A 24,058-nucleotide genomic window follows, 5' to 3' on the forward strand; every position below is an offset into this window, starting at 1 on the left:
AGTCAAGATCGGGAGGCAGGGCTGGTGGTTGGGAGGCGGGGATAGTGCTGGGCAGACTTATACGGTCTGTGCCAGAGCCGGTGGTGGGAAGCGGGACTGGTGGTTGGGAGGCGGGGATAGTGCTGGGCAGACTTGTACGGTCTGTGCCAGAGCCGGTGGTTGGGAGGCGGGGCTGGTGGTTGGGAGGCGAGGATAGTGCTGGGCAGACTTATACGGTCTGTGCCAGAGTCGGTGGTTGGGAGGTGGGGCTGGTGGTTGGGAGGCAGGGATAGTGCTGGGCAGACTTATACGGTCTGTGCCCTGAAGAGCACAGGTACAAGTCAAAGTAGGGTTTACACAAAAAGTAGCAAATATGAGTTATCTTGTTGGGCAGACTGGATGGATCGTGCAGGTCTTTTTCTGCCGTCATCTACTATGTTACTATGTTATAATACAATACTGGTGTAACCCGGCCTCGGCACACCTAACATTTATGTGCCTGCAGTTACGCCAAATCCTTCAGAGTAGGGATGGACCAATGTACAACGGTGTTTCTAAGGACGCCTGTTTCTTTGCGACACCCACTACCAATGCCTTATCCCTTGGATAAATTGTTGGTATCTGTGGTTTTTATTACCATTGTCTGGAGCATTGTACATATCAGATGTTGTGACCCCTGAGGCAGGCATCTTGTGCCGATAAACGGATCCATGTTGGGTCGTTCGGCTGGGCCACGTCACTCCTTTATTACATATTTTGGTGGACATTGTTATTGCTGTTATCAAGATCATGAATGTTCATCTGTTTTAATAAAGAGCGGTTTATGTTTCACCCCTAGTCCCTCTTTTCTGTGGAAATCTGAAGGATTTGTTGTGATTTTCAGCATAGGGTTGTGTTCCCCTATATTTTGCCTTTGGATGTTGCTTTCTGCAGTTACACCTGGCATAACTGCAGGCGCTTAAATGCTGCAAGGGCGCACGTCGCTCATAATATTCCATAACTTAAGCACCTAAGTGGGAGCTCCGCCCATGTGAATGCCACTTTGTCCTTACACACCCTATTCCTTATGTACGCTCTTATAGAATAGTGCCGAGTCATATTGCTGCCACATATGCGTGTGAGTGTGCACTCACCAGTGAAAGTGTCAGTATTCTGTACATTCACGCATAGAAGTGACACATTGATGTAGTCCTCCAGGTTATAGAATTACCCTTCTAGTGCTGAAAATCAGTGCTAAGTTCCTAAATTTTACCCCTGCCTTAAAACTGCCCGTCTTGCCACCCACTTTTTATGCATTGAACATTGATGGGGAGATCTTTATGTCCTATCACATAGGTCTGAGATGATATAATCTAATAATCACATTTTCAGTCCCAATTAATTTGTCAGAACCACAGGTCATAATCTGCAGATAATCATGACTGAAAGAAAGTGGATTTTGCAGAGGAGGAAAGCTTACATCTTATGTTTTACAAATATTTGCCTTTGTCTGCCTTTGTATATACATTATTTTACTACAACTATTTCCTCTGGGAAACTAAAATCATCGGAAAAACCTCATCTACCTCAGAACTAGACAATCCACTGGACAACAAACCCAAGCCAGAAGACTCATACCCAACACAGAACATTTATTAAAGTCTGCATAAGATTGATGAAGATGATTTGTGATACATTACAATCACATCCCACTCACAGAAATGAGCAGTGAGCAATAAACCTTATCATTACTCTACAAAACTTTGTGTATAAGTAGAACTTCAGATTATATTCAGATCCTTTTGTATCTGTTTTTCTCATGATTCTGTTTCATCCTTGAAGACCCCTTGTAGGACTTCTGTAATGGACCGTTTGGCTCTTCTTCTTTTGCGACTCCCAAGACAGAAATAAACTAAAGGGTTAAGGCAACTGTTGATTGTAGACAGCAGAATGCAGCAAGTGAAGAAAATGATACTAGGGAATTTCTGATTATAGTTGCATATGAAGAGAAAGACTCTGAAGGGTATAGAAGAGGCGAGAAATAAAGCCACAGTGATCACAATGATAATGTAAAGCTTCGGCGGGTGGCGTCTCAGTGAGCTTCTCCAGACTTTAATGAGAATAATCAGACTAGATGTGATCATGATGGGAGTGAAGACCAGGAAGGTTAGGAGGAATATGAAGAAAGAAACAGCACGACAGCTTCTGAGCTGGTTTTCTGAATTTTCAGAGAAATACATATCATCCAGGCAGATGAAATAGTCTATCCCTGCCACAAGTGAGGCTAGAGCCCACAGGACAGCACACAAGATGGAGGACAGATGTTTTGGGCGCTGACAATGGTACCAGATCGGGTAAAGTATGGAGAGACACCTCTCAGCACTTATGGCTGTCAGGAAATATTGGCTGGTGTTGTAACCAAAAAGATACAAGAAAATAATGATACTGATAACAGTTTCAATATTGAAATGAAAGTACCCCAGAATACTCAAAATAGAAAATGACAACGCCACCATGTGACTGAGGAGGAAGAGGATGTCAGCTATGGCCAAGTTTAGGATGTAAACAGTAAATTTATTCCTCTTGATCCTGAAGCCGAGAAACCAGAGGACAATTCCATTCCCGACCATTCCAATCAGAGCGATTATTGGAGCAACAAAAACAACAACTATTAAGGCACTCCATGGGATGGAATCATCTAGATCATTGCTGGTTTCTGTTGTCCAGTCCTGTAATTCTATTAAGTTCATAGCATCTGTAGAATGATCAGTCTGTGTCCAAGCCCCTGGTTCTGTCACCATAGCGTTGCTCAATCCAATCATCATAAGAAGTTGGGGCTGTGAGTAAGGATCCTGCTTCCTATTGAGAGGGATGAAATTGCACAGTATAAGAATCATTGATAGACACAGTAGAGGGCAAAATCAGAGAGAGGGAGAATCTTTATATTTTATCTTTATGGAGTAACACCAAGTATAGCAGTAGTAACATCAAGTATAGAAGTATCATTTTATACAATAGTAATAGTTTAAAAGTTTTCCATGGGAGACCTGTACATAGGCACCAGCTCTGTAGGTCCTTGACCACCCTCAATATGCTCTCCTACACTCCCTTGAGGGACCAAAGAAGAAAGCCATTTGTTAGAGCCAAGTGCCTGAGGCTATTGTTTTTATATAAAATTTCTACATAAAAACAATAGTCTTGGGCTACAGTAGCAGCAGCAGCTCGGATGTCCAGTCCAACTCATCAGTTGCCCCCACCCCCCAAATGCCCGAATCCCTCTGCAGCCCAGCCCAGCTCAGCTTGGTGACAGTGGTGGCTTGAGCAGAACAGTTCCCAAATTCTGAATCTCACATAGCTATAACAGATAAAATAACAAGCATAATGACAATGTGGATGCAGCACCTGATAGTTTTTTTTGACAAACCAAGATGGCGGCTGCTGGGGGAACTGGCTTCAGTTTTTTTTATGTCACGCTGCCTCCTTGGCAAGCCAGCAATATTCAGTGTTAGCACCCACATAGCTAAGTGGGCATGTAGGACCACATAAAAAGCTATCCTAACTTTGCTTCAGCACTCCCTTAGCTTCCGGAATCATCCAGCACATGATTTGATGTCCTCTCCTTCCCACCCACCCCCCCCCACCCCCATGGCAAAGTATGATTGTCCCTTCCACTTACCTGACAAGTAAACTACCACTCTCACCTCCCAACAATGATAGACTCCCTCCCACCCTGACAACTAAAGAACCCCTCCCATCCCCCCCAATAACTTAAGGCCTCCCTTCCACCTACCCCTGTCAAGTAAAGACCTCCCTCCCATCCAGCCCAATCATAATAGGCCTTTCCAGGATCACCTGAACTCCTTAGTGATCCAGCAGTGATGGGAGCAGGTGTGAATCCCACCCACTCCTGCCCCTAGTAGCTCCATGGTAAAATGGCCACCATGACCTCTAGCAGTAGTCTTGTGGTACTACTGCTAGTACTGCAAAATTACCACTAGAAGTCATGGCAATCATTTGTACCATGGAGCCACTAGGGGCAGGAGTAAGAGGGGTTCACTCTTGCCCTCATTGCCCACTGGACCACCAGGAAGTTCAGGTAGGCTCAGGGAGGTCCTATTCTGATTGGAGGTGGGTGAGAGGGGGGATCATGGACACAGGATTTATGCAGGTCCCAACTGAATATTGGTCAAGATCTGAATTAGAACCAGCAACCTGACACACTCCATTTGACTGCCAATATTCAGTGCTGATGTTCAGACAAGTTCTGCATTGAATATTGGGGCCTAATTTGTCCAGTGGCAGTCAGTGTTTAAAAAACAGCCGACTACCACTTGCTTAATATGAACCAGAATATGTATTATTACACGGGCAATGGGGAATTAACTTTTTATATGAATCTTAAGAACCTAGATCTTTCTGCTCTAAATTCTTGTCCTGATTCCATTCATTGTTGGCTAGTTGAAAACTAATTAAAATTAAATCCAGATAAATGACAAGCTATGTAGTTAACTGAACATGTGTACTTTATCCTTTTCCTCTCTCCTGGAGGGTTCTCCCATATCATTAGTAACTTCTATTAAAATCCTGAGCTGTCATTTTGGTTCAGAACTAATGCTTGAAAACCCTAATTCTAGCACTTGTGAGAACTTGTTTCTTAGCCCTGTGGGAGCTGCGAGCCATCCCATAAGAACAAAAGAATAGCCATACTGGGTCAAATCAATGGTCCATCTAGCCCAGTATCCTGCTTCCAACAGTGGCCAATTCAGGTCACAAGTACTTGACAGAATCCCAAATAGTAGCAAGATTCATGCTACTAATCCCAGGGACAAGCAGTGGCTTTCCCCCGTGTCTATCTCAATAGCAGACTATGGACATTTCTTCCAGGAACTTGTCCAAACCATTTTCAAACCCAGATACACGCTAATACCACATCCTCTGGCAACGAGTTCCAGAGCTTAACTATTCATTGAGTGAAAAAATATTTCCTCCTGTTCATTTAGAGTAGTACCATATAACTTCCTTGTGTTTGTACTTTTTGAGAGAGTAAAAATTGATTCATGTTTACCCATTCTACACCACTCAGTATTTTGTAGACCTCTATCATATCTCCTCTCAGCCGTCTCTTTTCTAAATTGAAGAGTCCTAACCTTTTAAGCCTTTCCTCATATGAGAGGAGTTCTATCCCCTTAAACATTTTGGTCGCCCTTCTTTGAACCTTTTCTAATTCCTCTATATCTTTTTAAGATACAGCAACCAGAATTGCACACAATACTCAAATTGTGGTCGCATCATGGAGCAATAGAGAGGCATTATAATATTCTTCGCTTATTCTCTATCCCTTTCCTAATAAATCCTAGAATTCTGTTAGCTTTTTTGGCCAATGCCACACACTGGGCAGAAGACTTCAGCGTATTGTCCATGACAACACCTAATTTTTTTCTTGGGTGCTGACTCCTAGTGTGGAATCTAACATCAAATAACTATGATTGGGATTATTTTTCCCAATGTGCATCATTTTGCACTTGTCCACCTTAAATTTATTTATTCATTTTTTTAAATCAAAATTTCAAAAATTAGTTAAGCAAAAAATTACTTGTACAGAAAAGTCTGATGTAACAATAATAATATACAAATATATCTAGTAGATAAAAAAAACAAAAACATCATCTGTCAATCATAACTCATGTCCACATTTTAGATCCAAGATATTAAACAATGGAAATTCTAATTTAAGGAAAACTATAAGAGGCATTTTCTTCATCTAACAAATCACTAGATTCCTGTTAAATTAAATTAATGAGAGAGCCTATTACTGATGAGTTATTGTTCCCCAGTAATCCATTCAGTTGACAAAAAAGCTGTAAGATGGGAAGGCTCATAAAAGACATATTTTATCGATTGGTATCTGATGACACATTTACACGGATATCACAAAAAAAAAAGTAGCTCCTAACTGAAGAACACCTAGTTTTATTTAAAAAATTGTTGACGTCTCTTCTGGGTGACCTTGGAGACATCTGGAAAAATTTGAATTTTCAATCCCAGGAAAGTCGTATATTTTTAAAGAACATTTTCAACAACTAGTTCTTATCAGGTGCCAACACTGCAGTGGCAATCAAAGTTGACGCCACAACTAAATCAATATCTGAGGACTCCAATAAAGCAGAAACATCTAGTTCTTGATTATCTGCTGGCTTAGTAGGTAAATAATGTACTTGTGAGAAACGTGGAATACTTTCTTCAACCACTCCAAATATTTCTTTAATATACTTTTTCAACATATCTCAGGGGGAGACTGTAAAATTGTTTAGGAAAATTAAGGAATCGGAGATTATTACTCCTAGAAAAATTCTCAAAAGATTCAGTCTTCCTCCTCAAATATGTCAAATCTTTAACAGTACCTCGGATTCCTTGTTAGTAAAAGAATGTTTCTCCATACTTACAGCTCCTACCTCCCCCACAATATCAGATGAAACAGCTTCAACCTCTCCTGGTGAAGCTAATGGCTCCAGGCTCCTTCGAGCTCCCTCGGATTGATGAAGCGCCACTCGTCTCTCTTCTCCTGCCCCACCCTTGATTAGCAGGGTTTGAGATGCTGACAACTGGGAGCTACTGCCTCGCGATTGTGGGGGAGGGGCTCTCACATCAGGGCTGAACGAAACCTCTAGCCCAGGGAGCGTCCCAGGGCCTCCATCCGCCCCGAAGCACTCCAGCAGGCTGCCCTCCGGCGTTCCAGGAGTCCCAGCCCTTTGGAAGTAAGAATCAAGTACGCCAGCACCAGAAGTGAAACTTTGCCACTGAGAGGCTGCTGAAGTGGACCAGCCCTTCTTTTCGGCATCGCGTTCAAATTTCCAGAAGTCACAAAGAGCTGGCATGAGCGTCAGATGTAGACGACAGCCGTCTTGGATTCCCACCTTAAATTTCATCTGCCATTTGCATGCCCAGTCTTCCAATTTCCTAAGGTCTTCTTGCAATTTTTCACAAATCATATACCTTTTAACAACTTTGAATCGTTTTGTGTCATCTGCAAATTTAATCAGCTCGCTCGTCATTTCCATTTCCAGATCATCTAATATAATAATTTGTACTGTCAACGTTCTATGGCTGGCTGGCTGGCTGGCTGTCTGGGTTCGTAACATCCTGATGTCAGCAAGCCTCCAGCGTTCCCTTCCCTCTCACTGTCTTGCCCTCGAGTAAAGACGAAATGATGTCAGAGGGCAGAACAGTGAGAGGGAAGGGAATGCTGGAGGTGAGCTGACATCAGGATTTTACAAACGCAAGCAAGTGAAGGCAACAGAACGCTGGAGGGGAGGACAGAATCGCGGGACATCGAGGTGAGGGGAGGGCAAGGCAGAGGAGAATCGATGGACATGGATGGGATGGGAGGAGAGGAGAAAATCGCAGGACACGGATGGGAGGGCAGGGCACAGGACAATCACTGGACGTGGAGGGGAGGACAGAATCACAGGACATGGATGGGAGGGCAGGGCACAGGACAATTGCTGGACGTGGAGGGGAGAACAGAATCGTGGGACATCGAGTTGAGGGGAGAGCAGGGCAGAGGAGAATCGCTGGACATGGAGGGGAGGCCAGAATTCTGGGATATGGAGGGAACGGCAGAGCAGAGGAGAATCGGTGGACATGGAGGGGAGGCCAGAATCACAGGACATGGATGGGAGGGCAGGGCACAGGACAATCGCTGGACGTGGAGGGGAGAACAGAATCGTGGGACATCGAGGTGAGGGGAGAGCAGGGCAGAGGAGAATCGCTGGACATGGAGGGGAGGACAGAATCGTGGGACACGGAGGGGATGGGAGGGGAGGGAAGAATCGCTGGACATGGAGGGGAGGGTGGGGAGAGAGGAAAAATCGTTAAGACGAGAGCCCTCCTAGGGCCCGTTTCATTTTTGAAGAAACGGGCTTGGCTCCACTAATTAATAAATATGTTAAATAGCACCGGTCCCAGTAAAGATCCTTGAGGCACTCCACTATTCACCCTCCTCCACTGAGAGAATTGTCATTTAACCCTACGCTCTATTTTCTATCCATTTGTCAAACGCTTTCTGAAAACCTAGATACACTACATCAACTGGTTCACCTTTATCCACATGTTTATTCACGCATTCAAAGAAATTAAGCAAATTGGTGAGGCAAGACTTCCTGTGAAAAAATCCATGTTGACTCTTTCCCATTAAACCTATGCATGATTTTATTCTTTATTATAGTTTCCACTATTTTGCCTGTCACTGATGTCAGGCTTACCGGTCTGTATTTTCCCAGGATCACCCCTGGATTCCTTCTTAAAAACAGGCATTACATTGGCCAGCCTCCAATCTTCAGGTACTACGAATAATTTTAACTACAGGTTATAGATCACTAACAGGAAATCTTCAGTTTCATATTTGAGTTCCTTCAGTACCCTAGGGTGTATACAATCTGGTCCAGGTGATTTACTACTTTTTAATTTATCAATTTGGCTCAGTACATTTTCCAGATTCACTGAGATTTCTTTCAATTCCTCCAAATCGTCACCCTTGAAAACCATCTCTGGTACAGGTAGATTTCTTACATCTTCTTCAATAAAGACCAAGGCCAGTGGTGTGCTGGTAAATTTTTAACAACAGGCTCTCTCCCCGGTCCACCTCGGCGCCCCCCCCCCCCCCGTCCACCTCGGCGCCCCCTATCCAACTGCGCCCCCCCACCTCTGCGCCCCCCCCCAAATTGCAGAGCTAGCTATAGCTGGGGGGGGGGGGGCAATGCATTACTCTCTCCAGGAAACAAAAATTAAATGATCCCAGGTTCCAATCTAATTCATGTTTAATATGGGATAAAATGCCATAAATAAGTAAATAAATATAAACTTTTAACGTTCAGCACCTGATTCTCAAAGTGGACATATTCCAAACACTATAATGAAAATAAAATTATTTTTTCTACCTTTGTTGTCTGGTGACTTTGTTTCTCTGATCATGCTGGTCCAGTATCTGAGTCTGCTGCTCTCTATCTGTTCCCTTGACTCCATTTCCAGGGCTTCCTTTCCATTTATTTCTTTTCTTTCCTCCTTTCTTCTACATTTCTGGTCCTCCGCAGACTTGACTGTCCAGTGGATCTAGCTTCTTCCTATTTTCTCCATCCATGTGCAGTTTCTCTCCTCAATTCCTTTTCCCTCATCTAATTTCCTTCCTCTATCTTCCCTCCATGTCCAGCATTTCTTCTCTCTCCCTTCCCGCCCCTCCATCCATGTCAAGAATTTCTCTTGCTCTCCCCTCCATCCATGTCCTGAAACTCTCCTCTCTCCCCTGCCCCCCTCTACCCATCCATGCCCAGCAAGTCTCTCCCCTGCCCCCATCTCCCCACCCATGCCCAGCAAGTCTCTCCCCTGCCCCCTCTACCCATCCATGCCCAGAAAAGTCTCTCCCCTGCCCCCCTCTCCCCATCCATGCCCAGCAAATCTCTCCCCTGCCCCCCTCTCCCCATCCATACCCAGTGATTCTCCTCCCTCCCATGCCCTTCTCTCCCACTCCTAAACATGTCCAACGAACGATGTCCTTCGCCCCCACCCTCCCCTCCTGCTCCCATCTGTCTTTTTTAATTACATCCATCGAAGCGTGCGCTATTTAAAGCCCTACTGCGTGCTGGCCGTCTCTCCAGGCTTCCCCTGCTTGCTTCGATGATGTTCGTGCCCTTAGTCCCGCCTTCGCGGAAAAAGGAAATGACATCAGAATGACATCAGAAGGCGGGACTAAGGGCGCGAACATCACCAAAGCAAGCAGGGGAAGCCTGGAGAGACGGCCAGCACGCAGCAGGGCTTTAAATAGCGCGCGCTTCGATGGAGGTAATTAAAAAAGACAGATGGGAGCGGGAGGGGAGGGTGGGGGCGAAGGACATCGTTCGTTGGACGTTTCGGAGCAGCAGGGGAGGTAAGCATGGCCTGTGATGGCGCCCTCCTGCCATGTTTACCTCCCCTAATGGAGCCGGCTCGCCCCCAACAACAACCGGCTCGCAAGAGCTGTCAAAATTTAACAAGCGGCTCTTGCGAGCCGGACAGAGCCAGCTCCAGCACACCACTGAAAGGTAAAGAATTCATTCAGCCTCTCTGCTATAGCCCTGTTTTTCCTGAGTGCCCCTTTTACTCCTTGATGATCTAACAGTCCCACAGATTCCCTCACGGGTTTTCATTTCTGATATACCTAAAAATGTTACTACTATGTGTTTTTGCCTCAGAGGCAAGTTTCTCTTTGTATTCTGTTTTGGCCTTCTTTATCAATGCTTTGCATCTAACTTGCCAGTGCTTATGTGGCTTCTTATTTTCTTCATTTGGATTTTTTCCATATTCTGAAAGATGTTCTTTTGGCTCTAATAGCCTCATTCACTTCTACCTTTAACCATGCAGGCTGTCGTTCGCACTTCTTTCCACCTATATTAATACGTGGAATACACCTGGTCTGGGTTTCAAGAATGGTATTTTTAAACAATGAAAAAATAGGGATAACAAACTTCCACTGAAGACTATGCTAATCAAAATTAAGTTTGTTAATAAAGACACATTCACCCTCAGTTCCTGTATATAAAAATATTTAAATAAATGAAACCTCAAATCTCCAAGTAGGGGAATTCATACTGAAAATGTATTCACTACACCTGTGTGTCGGGACCCGGGTGATTGTGTTAACGCGATAACCTGGGTCCCAGCATACATGAACAGGAGAGTGATAAACTGAGGGAGCAGCAGACACAGAAAGGTAAGGGAGCGGGGGGGGGGGGGGTGGCAGCCGTGCCCCAGGCCCAGCTCTGTCTCTTGGCAGCCCTGAACTGAAGAAGGGGGCTATTGCTTGCTTAGTGACTATGCACATATCAAATAAACAAAATACATTTTTTATAAAAATCATTATACCAGTTTCCTAAAGCAATCTCATTCCCCTCCTCTGAATTCCAGACCCCTGTTCCCCCCCAGTTCCAGACCCCTCCCTCTATCCGAATTCCAGACCCCCCTCCGAGTTCCAGACCCCTCCCTCCCGCTGTCCGATTTCCAGACTCCACCTCCCTGCCTTCCTCTCTTCGATTTGCAGATCCTCTCCCTCCAATTTCCAGATCCCCCCCCTTGGAGTTCCTAACCCCTTGACCCCCCTGCCGCGACCCTCTCGAGCCCCCCTTCCCACCGCCAAACCCTCCTCCGCCGCCGTCATCAATTGCAAATCGGAGGGAGGCAGAGAGGTGGGGTCTGGAACTCGGGATAGCGGGAGGGAAGGTCTGGAACTCGGAGGGGGGTCTAAAATTTGGATGGAGGGAGGGGGGTCTGGAACTGGGGGGGACGGTGGTCTGGAACTGGGGGGAGGGGGTCTGGAATTCAGAGGGAGGGGGGTCTGGAACTGGGGGGAACAGGGGTCTGGAATTTGAAGGAGGGGACGAGAGGGGAGGAGGGGGGGAATGCACCACCTGTACAAAAACTAAAAAAATAAAAAAAATGGGGGGATGACCCTGGAACAGGGAGGGGGGGGGACGACCCTGAAACACGGAGGGAGGGGGAGGGGATGACCCTGGAACATGGAGGGAGGGGACGACCCTGAAACACAGAGGGAGGGGGGACGACGACCCTGGAACAAGAAGGAAGGGGGGGGACACTGGAACTGGGTGGGAGGGAGGGGCCCCAGTCACACACACTCTTTCTCACAGACACACACTCGCACACAGTCTCACTCACTCTGTCACACACACACACACTCGCAAATTCACTCTCTCTCTCTTTCACACAGTCACTCTCACACACACTCTCTCAAACATACACACTCCGAGGAATACCTTGCTAGCGCCCATTTCATTTATGTCTAAAATGGGCCTTTTCTACTAGTAATCCAATAAAATACAAGCCTGAGAGAAAAAAGGCAAAACGTAAAACATACTGTAATAAAAACATAAAACCTTCTAACTTCCTTATATCTCTGTCTACTGTGGTACAGGGGCGTATCTGAAAGTCGGCGGTAGCGGGGGCCGAAGCCAGAGTGAGGGGGCACATTATAGCCCCCCCCCAGACGCCGCCATTTCCAACCCCCCCCCTTGCCGCCGTGGGTACCTTTGCTGGTGGGGGACCCCAACCCCCACCAGCCGAGGTCCGTTTCCTCCTGCCGCTGCAAGGTTTTTTAAGTTCTTCATCGGGATTCGTCCTCCGTCACTCTGTGCTGCTGTTCAAAGAAGCTGCTAGCTGAATGCAGTTTCGGACTGAGTCTGATGTCACTGCTGCACGTTGTACGTGCAGGACGTCAGACTCATGTACAACGTGCAGCAGCGACGTCAGACTCAGTCCGAAACTGCATTCAGCTAGCAGCTTCTTTGAACAGCAGCACAGAGTGACGGAGGACGAATCCCGATGAACTTAAAAAACCTCGCAGCGGCAGGAGGAAGTGGACCTCGGCTGTTGGGGGTTGGGGTCCCCCGCCAGCAAAGGTACCCACGGCGGCAGTAGGGGGGTCCAGGGCGAAATCTGCGGGGGCCCAGGCCCCTGTGGCCCCACGCAGATACGCCCCTGCTGTGGTAGCCTCCAAAGTTTCTGCTAGCCAGAGAAAGAACATAGGGGCTCTTTTAACACATGGTAAATGCTAGGAAACTCAGTTTGTATCTATGGGCTTTTTAGCATTTAGCACACGCTAATTCAATTAGCGCACACTAAGCTTTAGTAAAAGGGCCCACAGAACATAAAATATGCTATCCTGGGTCAGACCAAAGGTCCATCAAACCCTGTAGTTTATCTCCAATGCTGGTCAATTCTGGTCACTAGGAAGCACCCAACTGATCCCAAAATAATAGCTGCATTTCTTACAGTTCCCTTCCAGCAGCAGCATTCCTAGGGCTAATCATTCTTTATGGACTTCTGTAGAAATTTGCCCAAATCTCCTCCAAACTCAGCAAGGCTAGATACTTTGACCACATCCTCTCGTAACAAATTCAATAGCTTGATTGTTCATTTGAGTGAAAAAATAATTTCTCCAGCTTTTTTAAATTCTGCTATTTATTAGTTTCATTGATAAATCAAAACTTAAGCCAGTTGGGGCAAATATCACTGCGGGGGCGTATATCCAATAATATCAAATCCCAGCGCTTGCAGGTTGACTTATTACAATTTATATTTGCCTCAAACAAACCACTCATGAACCATCAGTGGCGACTCATTTCACATGAACAAACTGCTCACGGCTCGCCTTCACTCTTCATTAGTTCAATGCCAGCGTGGTCAAACATCTAACCTTCTAAACATTTTATTAATTAATCTTTTTTTGTCTCATATCTTGTTAAAATTGTTAAAACAACCACGTGTAAACTAAAGCACTTATCTGATAAGAAGGTGTATAGGTTTAACCACAGTGAAGAATGAAGGCGAGCCATGAGCAGTTTGTTCATGTGAAATGAGTCGTCACTGATGGCTCTTGGGTGTTTTGTTTAAGGTAAATATAAATTGTAATAAGTCAACCTGCAAGTGCTGAGATTTGAAATTATTGGATTTATGCCCCCACTGTAATATTTACCCCACTGGCTTGTTTGATTTATCAATGAAACTAATAAATAGCAGAATTTTTAAACAAGCTGGAAAAATTATTTTATCACTAAACAACAATCAAGCACTGGAATCTGATATCATGGCATGTCCCCTGGTGTTGGTGCAGTTTTTAAAGGTGTAAATAATGGTTCCTTACTGAACTGTGAGACCCTGCTCATGATTTTATATACCACTATCCACCCCCCCAAAAAAAAAACATCTCACCTCCAAATAGAAAGACCCTAATCTAGTCAGCCTTTCTTCATAAAGGAGTTCTTCCATATCCTTTTATCATTATTGACATACTTATCTATACTTTCTTCAGTTCCACTGTATCGTTTTTGATTTGGGGTGACCAGATCTGCACACAATATTCAAGATGTGGCTGCACCATGGATCTATACAGAGGCATTATACATATCTTTTATTTTCTTACCCATTGTTTTTCAAATAATTCTTACTCAAAACAAGTCTAAGATCCTTTTCCTGTGTGGTGACTCCAAATGTGGAACTTATCATTGTATAAGCATATTTAACATTGTATTTCTGTATGTGCATCACTTTGCACATGACATGTCCACCACATTCAGTTTAACTGGCTGTTGTAGCTACTGTCCTGTGGACCTGCTCACCATCCAAACTCCAGCCCATGAGTTCTAAACTAGCAATAGGCAACTCTGGATCTACAAAGACATCTGGTTCTTAAGGTAATCAATATCAGTTTGAAATTTGTATGGGAACATTCATTTGCATTTCATGGAGCTAAAATATGGAACAGTATGCCTGCTGAAATTCATTTAATTACTCCTTACATTTCCTTTCATAAAGCACTTAAAACATACTTACTTTCATCTCAATATCCTGATGAGTAGTAAATGATTTGTAATATATTATGATAGTGATTTTTTAGTAATGCACTTTTTTTAAATGTAAATCTTTTCTGGTTGGGAATTTCTCTTATTGCTCTGTAAAATGCTTTGCAACGTTAGGTTAAGAGCAGAATAGAAATCATGGAATGGAATAGAGTATACTCACAGAATGAGTAGTGTAGCCAGCAGGGTTCTTCCAAAAAAAACAGCAGGAGGATGAAGGAAGGATAAAAAAACTTTGGGGCCCTTTTACTAAGCCATGTAGGTGCCTACACATGCCCAACGAGTGCCAATTCAGAACTACCGATACAGTGGTGTGTGTATAACTCTGCAAGAAGAAAGGGAGCGAAAACAGGACAGAGAGAAAAGACATAAACAAATCCAAAATGTGATATGCACAAGGCTGAGCTGAAAGAGAAAGAGGAAAAAACGAGAAAACGAGCCCTCATATAGGAAAGAGAATAGGGGTGATGTGATGAAAAGACAAAAAGGCATATATGATCTGGAAGAATACATGAATAAAGTGGTTTGTTATACATGCTTTAATCATTAACATGTTATATTTGTAGTATACATGTGTATGCATAAATTTAAGTATTCGGCACAAAATTCCCCTTCTTCTCTGCTCTTGTATGCATATTATTTATAATCTTTTTATTATTTATCTTATAATGGTTTAAATATAACTTTTATTAATGTAATTTATGTATTATATTTTATTTTTTTTATATATGTGCATAATTTATACTACTGTATATTGTTTGATTTTAGACCCCTGAAGCAGGCACTTAGATGAAACACAGTACTGTGTCACGTCTTCTCAAGAATAAAGTTTTTTATCCTTCCTTCGTCCTCCTGTTATTTTTTGGAAGAGCTCTGTTGGCTACACTACTCATTCTGTGAGTACTTCTAAACGTGGTGAGCTACAGTCGTCCACTTTTGCAGCTCTCCTATAGAATAGAACATACAATAATTAACCCATTTCTGGATCAAATACATGTAAACATAGCCTGATGGTAATTATTGAAACTTTTGATGCAGGCAAACAAGTGTTTAGCCACATATAAAAGGATATTTTAAAACTATTCCTACTTAAGCACATGTAAAAACCCAACTACTGATCAAAGAGGTCATATTGTTGCCCACATACAAATACAGGCAGGGTTAAGTCAGGGGTTAACCCATGCATAAATGTAACTGCTTCAAAGCAGTTCAAAATATGCAAGAAATAAATTACTTAAACCACAATCTTCAATCAGGAGATCTATGCTATCTAATATTTCACTTGTCCTCTGGTACCATCAGGTGAACGAGGGTAGATAAATATTAAGGGGAAGAGAAACGCCGCCGCCATTTCACAGCAAAAGAGAAGGCTGGAAGTGCTGACGCCGTTAACAATGGGTAAATTAAAGCTAGGATTTGTATTTGAAATTATATGAGAGAATACAAAATAACACTTGTTCTTCTTACTATCGTAGGAGGTGTTCCTTAAGAAAGCTCCATGGCGAAACATAGGCTATGTTGGACTAAATAATCCCCAGATTGGAATACAGCCTAAGATGAGTACTATTTCAGTAAAGTAAAGTAAATGATTATAATCTTACATTAAAGAAGTTATACATATTTGAAAGAAGGATAAGTTAAATCAGAGTCAGTAAAAGAAATAAGCATATGGTATATAAAATATGGCACCTTAGACTGATGAGGAGGTGGGTGCATAAATCTTGTTGAGGTTGATAAAACTAATTCAACAAGTGGCACAGCTGAGGTCTTCGGTAAAAAAAAAAAAAAAGGTTTAACAGGAGACAAGTGAAATATTGGAAATAAATTACTTGCATACCACTATCAGCTCCAATTTTCAAAGGGAAACTCTGGGGGACATATCCCTTTGAAAATTAGCTTGCACAGGTGGTTGAGAAATTTCTCCCTCTATGAATGTTCATGTTCAATGTCTTGAAAACCATACCTGTGCCTGGTTCTTGAGGACAGAATTTACCATCCATGTTCTAGAACCAGTGCTATGCAAATGTTTAATTGTCTATGAAATGCGGATTTGATATGCAAAAGAGACAAGAGACAGAGAGGTACATAACATGAGAGAGAAAAAAGCTGAAGGAAGAATAACGGATAAGAGAGGTAAAGGGGAGCAAGAGATGGAGACAAAGAGTGTGTGTGTGTGAGAAAGAATGAGTAGAAAATCTGACTGCAATGAAAGATTTCTAATGAAACTGAACAATAGCATAATCAAAGCTGAGATTAGCAGAAAACAACTTACTTTCTCTGGAACAATCACTGATTCTTCTTTTGTTTCAGTTGCCTCCTCAGTCCCCAGCAGTTCTTGTGTCCTACTCTCACTCCCTGAGACTAAATGCATGTTATCGCTTCATCATCACATGCTCTATAATGATAATAACCATCAGTGCAGCCACTAACGGTTTCTTTTGAGATTTTCTGTATGTCTCCAAACAAACATTTTATGCTTTCCAACATATCCAATGAAAAGAACTGTATATGTAGCTATAGGGAACCATGTGGACAAAGCCTGGGATAGTTGATGAGGACAGAGCGCTGGCATTCCCCCTCTCCTGGAGCCATGTTTGGTAGGGAGAAAAATAAGCTTTCAAGATTATTTTCCTATTGTACTTGTTTTGCATTGCCATTCAGCAGTCAGCCCACTCAACTTTTAAAAAACACTGTTATTTTAATGTTATCTAGTCAAGCCTGAACCACACTTGAAAAATAGAATTTCATTAAGAAAAAACATATTTCTGTTTTTGTTGGTATTTGTTGTGTATAATTGTCATGAATGCCCTTGGTATGAATGTTAATAACTTTCTTTGCTAATTATGGCGTTCCTTTCCTTAATTTTAATGTTATAGTATTCTTATTGTAAATCACTAGGATTTGATACATCAGTAATGGCAGTATATCAAATACTCAATAAACATAAACATAACATCAAGCCCAGCATCCTGTCTCTGACAGTGGCTAGTCTAGGTCACAAGTGCCCAACAGTTCTCAAAAAATAGATTTATTTCTCATAACTCATTTCTATGGATAAGCAATGGCTCTCCAAAGTCTATATATCTAATAATTTTTGATGGTCTTTTCCTCCAGGAACTTGTCCAAAGCTCTCCTGAACCCCAATCATAGACATATTCGTGGAGGCAGGTTGTTGATTTTTTATATGTATACTAGTAAATAAGGCATGTTTCTGACACAAATGAAACGGGTGCTAGCAAGGTTTTCCTCGGAGTGTGTATGTTTGAGAGAGTGTGTGTGAGAGTGACTGTGTGTGAGAGAGAGAGAGTGAATGTGCGAGTGTGTGTGTGTGACAGAGAGAGAGTGAGTCTGGGTGCGAGTGTGTCTGTGAGAGAGAGAGTGTATGTGTGAGAATGAGAGTGTGTGTGTTTGAATGAGAGTGTGTGCGAGTGCGTATGTGAGACACAGTGACTGCGAGAGAGTGTTTCACACAGATACACTGTGTGTGAGAGTGTGTGTGAGAGAGAGAGAGAGAGAGAGTGAGACAGAGCCTGAGCAGCTAAATGGCAAGTGAAATTTGTGGATAAATGCCCAGGCTCCTGCTCTCACAAGACCCCTCCAAAAATCCTTGCAATCCTCTGTCACTATATAGCAACTTTGAATACTTATATGTCATCCATAAATTGATCCGCTCATTGAGACTCTGGGGCTCTCTTTAACTCTTGGATCCTGAGTTTAGAATGTGGAACATTTCTGAGAATACTACTTTGGAGGTTCTAGATTTCAATCTTCAACTTAAAAGCCTAAATTTGGCTTCTAGTATCTCCTTCCCACATTTTCCTATGCTACTGGTATCTCCATATATCAAGACAGCTGGCTCCTCTCCAGCACTGTCTAAAATCCTATCTAGGTAATGTGTTGTCTGCCACCTTTGCATTAGGTAGGCAAGTTACCAAGTGATCCTCATATCCACTATTCAGCTACCTATCTACATTCTTAATGATTGAATTGCCAACCACAATGGTTGTCCAAACCCTTCTGCCCTTGGCACATGCTTCTGGAGACACAGGTGTTGAAATGAGAGGATACTGCATCACCTCCAAACAATGTAGACAATCTCAATCCAACACTATTAGTGAAACTACAATCTCTATATATAAAAGGCACCACCAACGTTCTAAATGAAGCCTCCAGCCGGAAGTGTGAAGGGGGAGAGATATCCAGTTTCCCCATGAGTGTCTGCCCCGCCCTCGCTTTCTCTGTAAAACAAACAGTGAAGGAAAACACAGCAAAGCACGATATCAAATCGCTCTCTCTGTAACAGTGAAGGACTCAGAGGGGGGAGGGGAGAGAGGGCAGAAGCCCTCACTATCTCTGTAACACAAACACAGCACAGCAGGAAACTTAACACTGAAGGACTCGACTCCGAGGGGGGAGGGGACAGAGAGGACAGACAGCACAGGGGAAGGGAGAGAGGGCAGAGGGCAGGGACACACACACTCCCACATGCACACAGAAGAAAACCTTACTAGCCCTCATTTCATTTGCATCAGAAACGGGGCTTTATTACTAGTCTCCAATAAAGACTAAGAATAAATATAGTGAATTTTAATCTTCACACCATATTATTAAGGAAGAAAAAAGACCTCAGAAACCAATGAACAAAAATACCTTTATATAACTTTTTTTTGTTTTGTCCTTAATGCTGTTCATGATGGTCCCTTTAGAGCATTTCTCCCTCTCTCTTTCCTCCCTCCTGCCCCCTTCTTAAGAGTCTACCAATTGTTTCTCTCACTCTCTCTCTCCTAATCCCCACCCCCATGGGCCCAGCATCTTTTCCTCTTTCTCTCCCCCCTCCCACAAGGCTACCATCTCTCCTTGTTCCTCTTTCACTCTCAGATCTTAGTATCTCTTATTCTCCCCTCCCCCTCAGTCCCAGCATCTCTTCCTCTCACCTCTTCCTCCCCCAGTCCTGGCCTCCCTCCTCTCTACTCCTACACCCTACACCCCCCCCCCCCCCACTAGCCCTCCAGATTTGTCTTTGTGGATGGCAATGGAGCAATGTTCAACATAATCTGACTCTGACTGCCCAATGGCTTTTCCTTTGCTTTGCCTCATTTGCCAGAAATAGGCAATTGCATTGGAGGAGGCAGGACATGGTAGAGGGAAGACCATAGGCCAGCTAGAGAGACTGTGTTTAGTGTTGCCCCATTACTGGCCACAATGGCAAGTTTGAGGGGTCATGGGGGAGGAGGAGAGAGGAAGAGTTAACCCCCTCTGGGTGGGGAGAGAAAGAAATGCTAGACTGCAAGAAGGAGGCAAGGGAGAGAGAGAGAGAGAGAGAGAGATACCAGAATGTGGGGGTGGGAATCAAGGAGCTAATGCTTGAGAGATGAGCGCTTAGGCATGAGAGCTAGAGGTGGGACTCAAATGCATGTGTCATACTCGTAATGCTTGTGACTTGGCATGTCTGTTTTACACTATTATTTTATGCTTCCTTCACAATGAACTTCAAAGGATCTGGAATCCATCTATTACTAAGGGTTATTCACTTTCTGATGAAAATTCCCAATTAAGCCCTATGGTGAAGAAATTCCCTCCTATTTTCTTCATTGAGCTTGGGGTTAGTGGGTGCTGGGAGGGGTGAGTGGGAATCAAGCACAAATACAGAACTTTTATCTAACCTGCTGACTTAAATTTTTAAAATAGAGAACTTTTACTGTACCCTGTACCTTTTACTGTACCTACATAGTAAATAGAGAGTTCTTACCCCACTCTATTGCCTTTGACTTAAACACAGAATATAGCAGTTAAATACTGACAAAACAAAATTATCCTTCACGTCACATAGATGGGAATACAAAAAAAGCAAAGTGGATCCCTTTGTTCCTGGATTCTCTTCCACTCTCCTTTGTAACTACGACATTTCAGAGCACAGAATGGCAAGGCACATCTTCTCCTCAGCTCTCTTCATTCTCAATCCAGTGGCCAGATATCTACTACCAGCTATCTCCTCTGTAGACTCCTTGAATCACAGATGCCAGCTGTAAGTTCAGTGAGTGCTTGAACACTACCAATACTGAACTAACTCCTTAACGTTTTTCTATATAGGGCTGATTCTTGTTGTGCTTAGCACCCCCAATAATTTTCAAAACTTGGCTTCCATGCCTTGAATCACTTCTCTTCTCCTTGGTTGACTCACTAGCAGGCTTATTTTCGAAAGAGAAGGGCACCCATCTTTCGACACAAATCGCAAGATGGGTGTCCTTCTCACAGGGTCGCCCAAATCGGCATAATCAAAAGCCGATTTTGGGCGTACTCAACTGCTTTCCGTCACGGGGACAACCAAAGTTCACAGGGGCATGTCGGAGGCATAGCGAAGGCGGGACTTGGGCGTGCCTAACACATGGGCGTTCTCAACCGATAATGGAAAAAAGAAGGGCATCCCTGACGAACACTTGGACGACTTTACCTGGTCCTTTTTTTCTTACGACCAAGCCACAAAAATGTGCCCTAAATGACCAGATGACCACCGGAGGGAATTGGGGATGACCTCCCCTTACTCCCCCAGTGGTCACTAACCCCCTCCCACCCTCAAAAAAATATTTTTAGAATATTTTTCCAGCCTCTATGCCAGCCTCAAACATCATACCCAGCTCCATGACAGCAGTATGCAGGTCCCTGGAGCAGTTTTAGTGGGTGCAATGCACTTCAGGCAGGCGGACCCAGGCCCATCCCCCCCCCCACCTGTTACACTTGTGGTGGTAAATGTGAGCCCTTCAAAACCCACCAGAAACCCACTGTACCCACATGTAGGTGCCCCCCTTCACCCATAAGGGCTATGGTAGTGGTGTACAGTTGTGGGGAGTGGGTTTTGGGGGGCTCAGCACACAAGGTAAGGGAGCTATGCACCTGGGAGCAATTTCTGAAGTCTACTGCAGTGCCCCCTAGGGTGCCCGGTTGGTGTCTTGGCATGTAAGGGGGACCAGTGCACTACGAATGCTGGCTCCTCCCATGACCAAAGTGCTTGCATTTGGTCATTTCTGAGATGGGCGTCCTCGATTTCCATTATCGCCGAAAATCGGGGACGACCATCTCTAAGGACGGCCATCTCTAAGGTTGACCTAAATTTCGCAATTTGGGCGTCCCCGACTGTATTATCGAAATGAAAGATGGACACCCATCTTGTTTTGATAATATGGGTTTCTGTGCCCCTTCCCCGGGACATCCTGCGAGGACGTCCTCAGGAATACTTGGGTGCCCCTTTTGATTATGCCCCTCCATGTCACTCCTCTCACCTCAAGATCCTCCAGCAGTCAACTGGAACCTATTGGGAGACAGAAGGATAAGAGAATGGGCACTTCCTTTCCAGTCCCAGACCACCTTGGCTTTCAGAACTCCCTCTGTAGATCCCAAGCATTTCCTCCAAGGAAGGTTGGATAAGGGAGTTTTATTCTTACATCCTATATCACTAACAACCTTTCCTGCAAACAGCAGGCTATTTGCACTTATACCCCCACCACCATTTACTGACAATAGAGCCAATGATAATTCTCGAGTTGTATATTTTAAAGGGGAATGTAATAACCCTATCACATGCAAAATCTGTCTATTGGCACAATAATTCTCCAAAAAAGGAGCAGAAATTCAGTAACTTTGACATCCAAGAAGAAAATGAAAATATCTCAAAGTAAGTTCAAAAACTAAGGCACCAATATAGCTGGGTAGGAAAGGCTTTTTTCCTGGTTATCTGCCACTGACTGAGTCATACCCAGGTATTCAGTGGAACTTACCAGATAGAGCTGTTGAATATCTGGTCAGGCTGCTGAGCATTGTTCCCTCTAAGCTGAGCAGGAGTCCTCCACCTCTAGTTCTACCAGTAGGGGGTGCTGATTCACTACAACATTTGCTAGAACAGGCAGTTTCCCTGGAGTCCTGCAGAGTTTGCCTGTCCATCACTATTGAAAATGTGTTAGTTAAACAGCACCACCCACTGTCAGGACTATATGTGGAGGGAACAGTGCTGCTGTGGCAATATCCAGGAGGCAATTCTACAACAGGATGTTTCCATGTAAGCACCCCAGTAATGTAGGGTGAAATGAAAGCCTATTTTGTATGGACACTTGAGTGCCCAAGGGCCTATACAGAAAACTAGTGTACATTTGGGCACCCAATATTAATACAGTATACATTTAGATGCCCCCATTTATATCTGCCATAGACCTGGCATAAATAGAGCCCCTGAATGTAGCAAGCATGCGAGCAACATACAGTATTCTGTAAGTTTCCTGCCTAGACATGGAGGAGCATTTTCGAAAGAAACATCCAAGTTGCGATTTGCACATCTTTGTAAAATGTCCAAAACCGGGGGGCGGGGAAAACCGTATTTTTGAAACAAGATGGACGTCCATCTTTCGTTTTGAAAATACCAAGGATGTCCTTGGATTTGGACGTCACTAGAGATGGACGTCTTTGACTTTTAGCGATTTTCAAAAACAAAGGCGTCCATGTCAAAAACATCCAAATGCAAGCTATTTGGATGTGGGAGGAGACAGAAGTTTTAGTGCACTGGTCCCACTGACATGCCAGGACACCAACCGGGCAACCTAGGGGGCACTGCAGTGGACTTCATAAATTGCTCCCAGGTACATAGCTCCCTTACCATGTGGGCTGAGCCCCAAAACCCACTACCCCCAACTGTACACCACTACCACAGCCCTTACGGGTGGGGGCACCTATTTATTTTATTTATTTATTTATTTAGATTTTGCTCACACATTTTTTAGTAGTAGCTCAAGGTGAGTTACATTCAGGTACACTGGATATTTCTGTGTCCCAGATGTTGGTACAGTGAGTTTGTGGTGGGTTTTGGAGGGCTCGCTGTTTCCTCTACAAATGTAACAGGTAGGGGGGGTATGGGCCTAGATCCACCTGTCTAAAGTGCCCTGCACCCACTAAAACTGCTCCAGGGACCTGCATGCGCTGTCATGGACCTGAGTATGACATGTGAAGCTGGTATAGAGGCTGGCACATAATATTTTTAAAGATGTTTTTTGAGGGTGGGAGGGGGTTAGTGACCAGTGGAGGAGTAATGGGAGGTCATCCCCGATTCCCTTCGGTGGTCATCTAGTCATTTGGGGCACCTTTTTGTGCCTTATTCATTATAAAAACACATCCGGGTGAAAACATCCATGTTATGTCCCTGCTTTTTTTGATTATGGCTCAAAGACGTCCAAGTGTTAGGCACGCCCAAGTCCTGCCTTCACCACGCCTCCAACACGCCCCTTTGAAATTTGGGCGTCCTTGCGACGGACTGCAGTTGGAGATGTCCAAAATCAGGTTTCGATTATACCGATTTGGACGTCCCTGGGAGACGGACATCCATGTTCCGATTTATGTCGGAAGATGGACGTCCTTCTCTTTCGAAAATGAGCCTGAAAGTGTCTCTGAAATCTCTTACCAAATTATCTCTGGATAGAACATTCTTTCACCAGTTTCAGGAAACACCTGAAAGCATTCCTATATCAAAATGCATTTGGTAATTAATTAATTATAACAGGAAGAAAACAGCGACAGAATGTACAGTGGAACCTACTGTTTTTTCTTAAACCTGTATTATAAAAATGTAATTTCTTGCATCTCTTTCCTCCTCATATTATTCTTTTATATTGAATTGATTCTAAACCACTGTAATGGTTTTTCCAAACAACAGTATATAAAGC

The 24,058-nt window shown here is 43.8% G+C and overlaps 1 protein-coding gene across 3 annotated transcripts in view; it reads right to left on the minus strand.

Annotated features, from left to right (window-relative positions):
• Nucleotides 1-1,609: 1,609 nt before the first annotated feature.
• The window catches only part of LOC115460571 (mas-related G-protein coupled receptor member H-like), a 41,081-nt gene continuing 18,632 nt past the window's right edge, over nt 1,610-24,058 (minus strand). Inside the window, exons 1-3 of one of the 3 annotated variants that reach the window (XM_030190339.1) lie at nt 16,630-16,673; nt 13,792-13,883; nt 1,610-2,817 (exon numbers count right to left, since the gene is read on the minus strand). In XM_030190339.1, coding sequence (XP_030046199.1) covers nt 1,776-2,783 — 1,008 coding nt within the window. In that variant the 5' untranslated portion in view covers nt 2,784-2,817; nt 13,792-13,883; nt 16,630-16,673 and the 3' untranslated portion in view covers nt 1,610-1,775. Of the gene's footprint in view, nt 2,818-13,791; nt 13,884-16,629; nt 16,696-24,058 lie in introns of those variants that run through there. The other 2 variants (XM_030190338.1, XM_030190337.1) reach the window with 2 other exon arrangements.

The sequence above is a fragment of the Microcaecilia unicolor genome, chromosome 1 (assembly GCF_901765095.1).
Source record: "Microcaecilia unicolor chromosome 1, aMicUni1.1, whole genome shotgun sequence".
NCBI classification, from domain to species: Eukaryota; Metazoa; Chordata; class Amphibia; order Gymnophiona; family Siphonopidae; genus Microcaecilia; species Microcaecilia unicolor.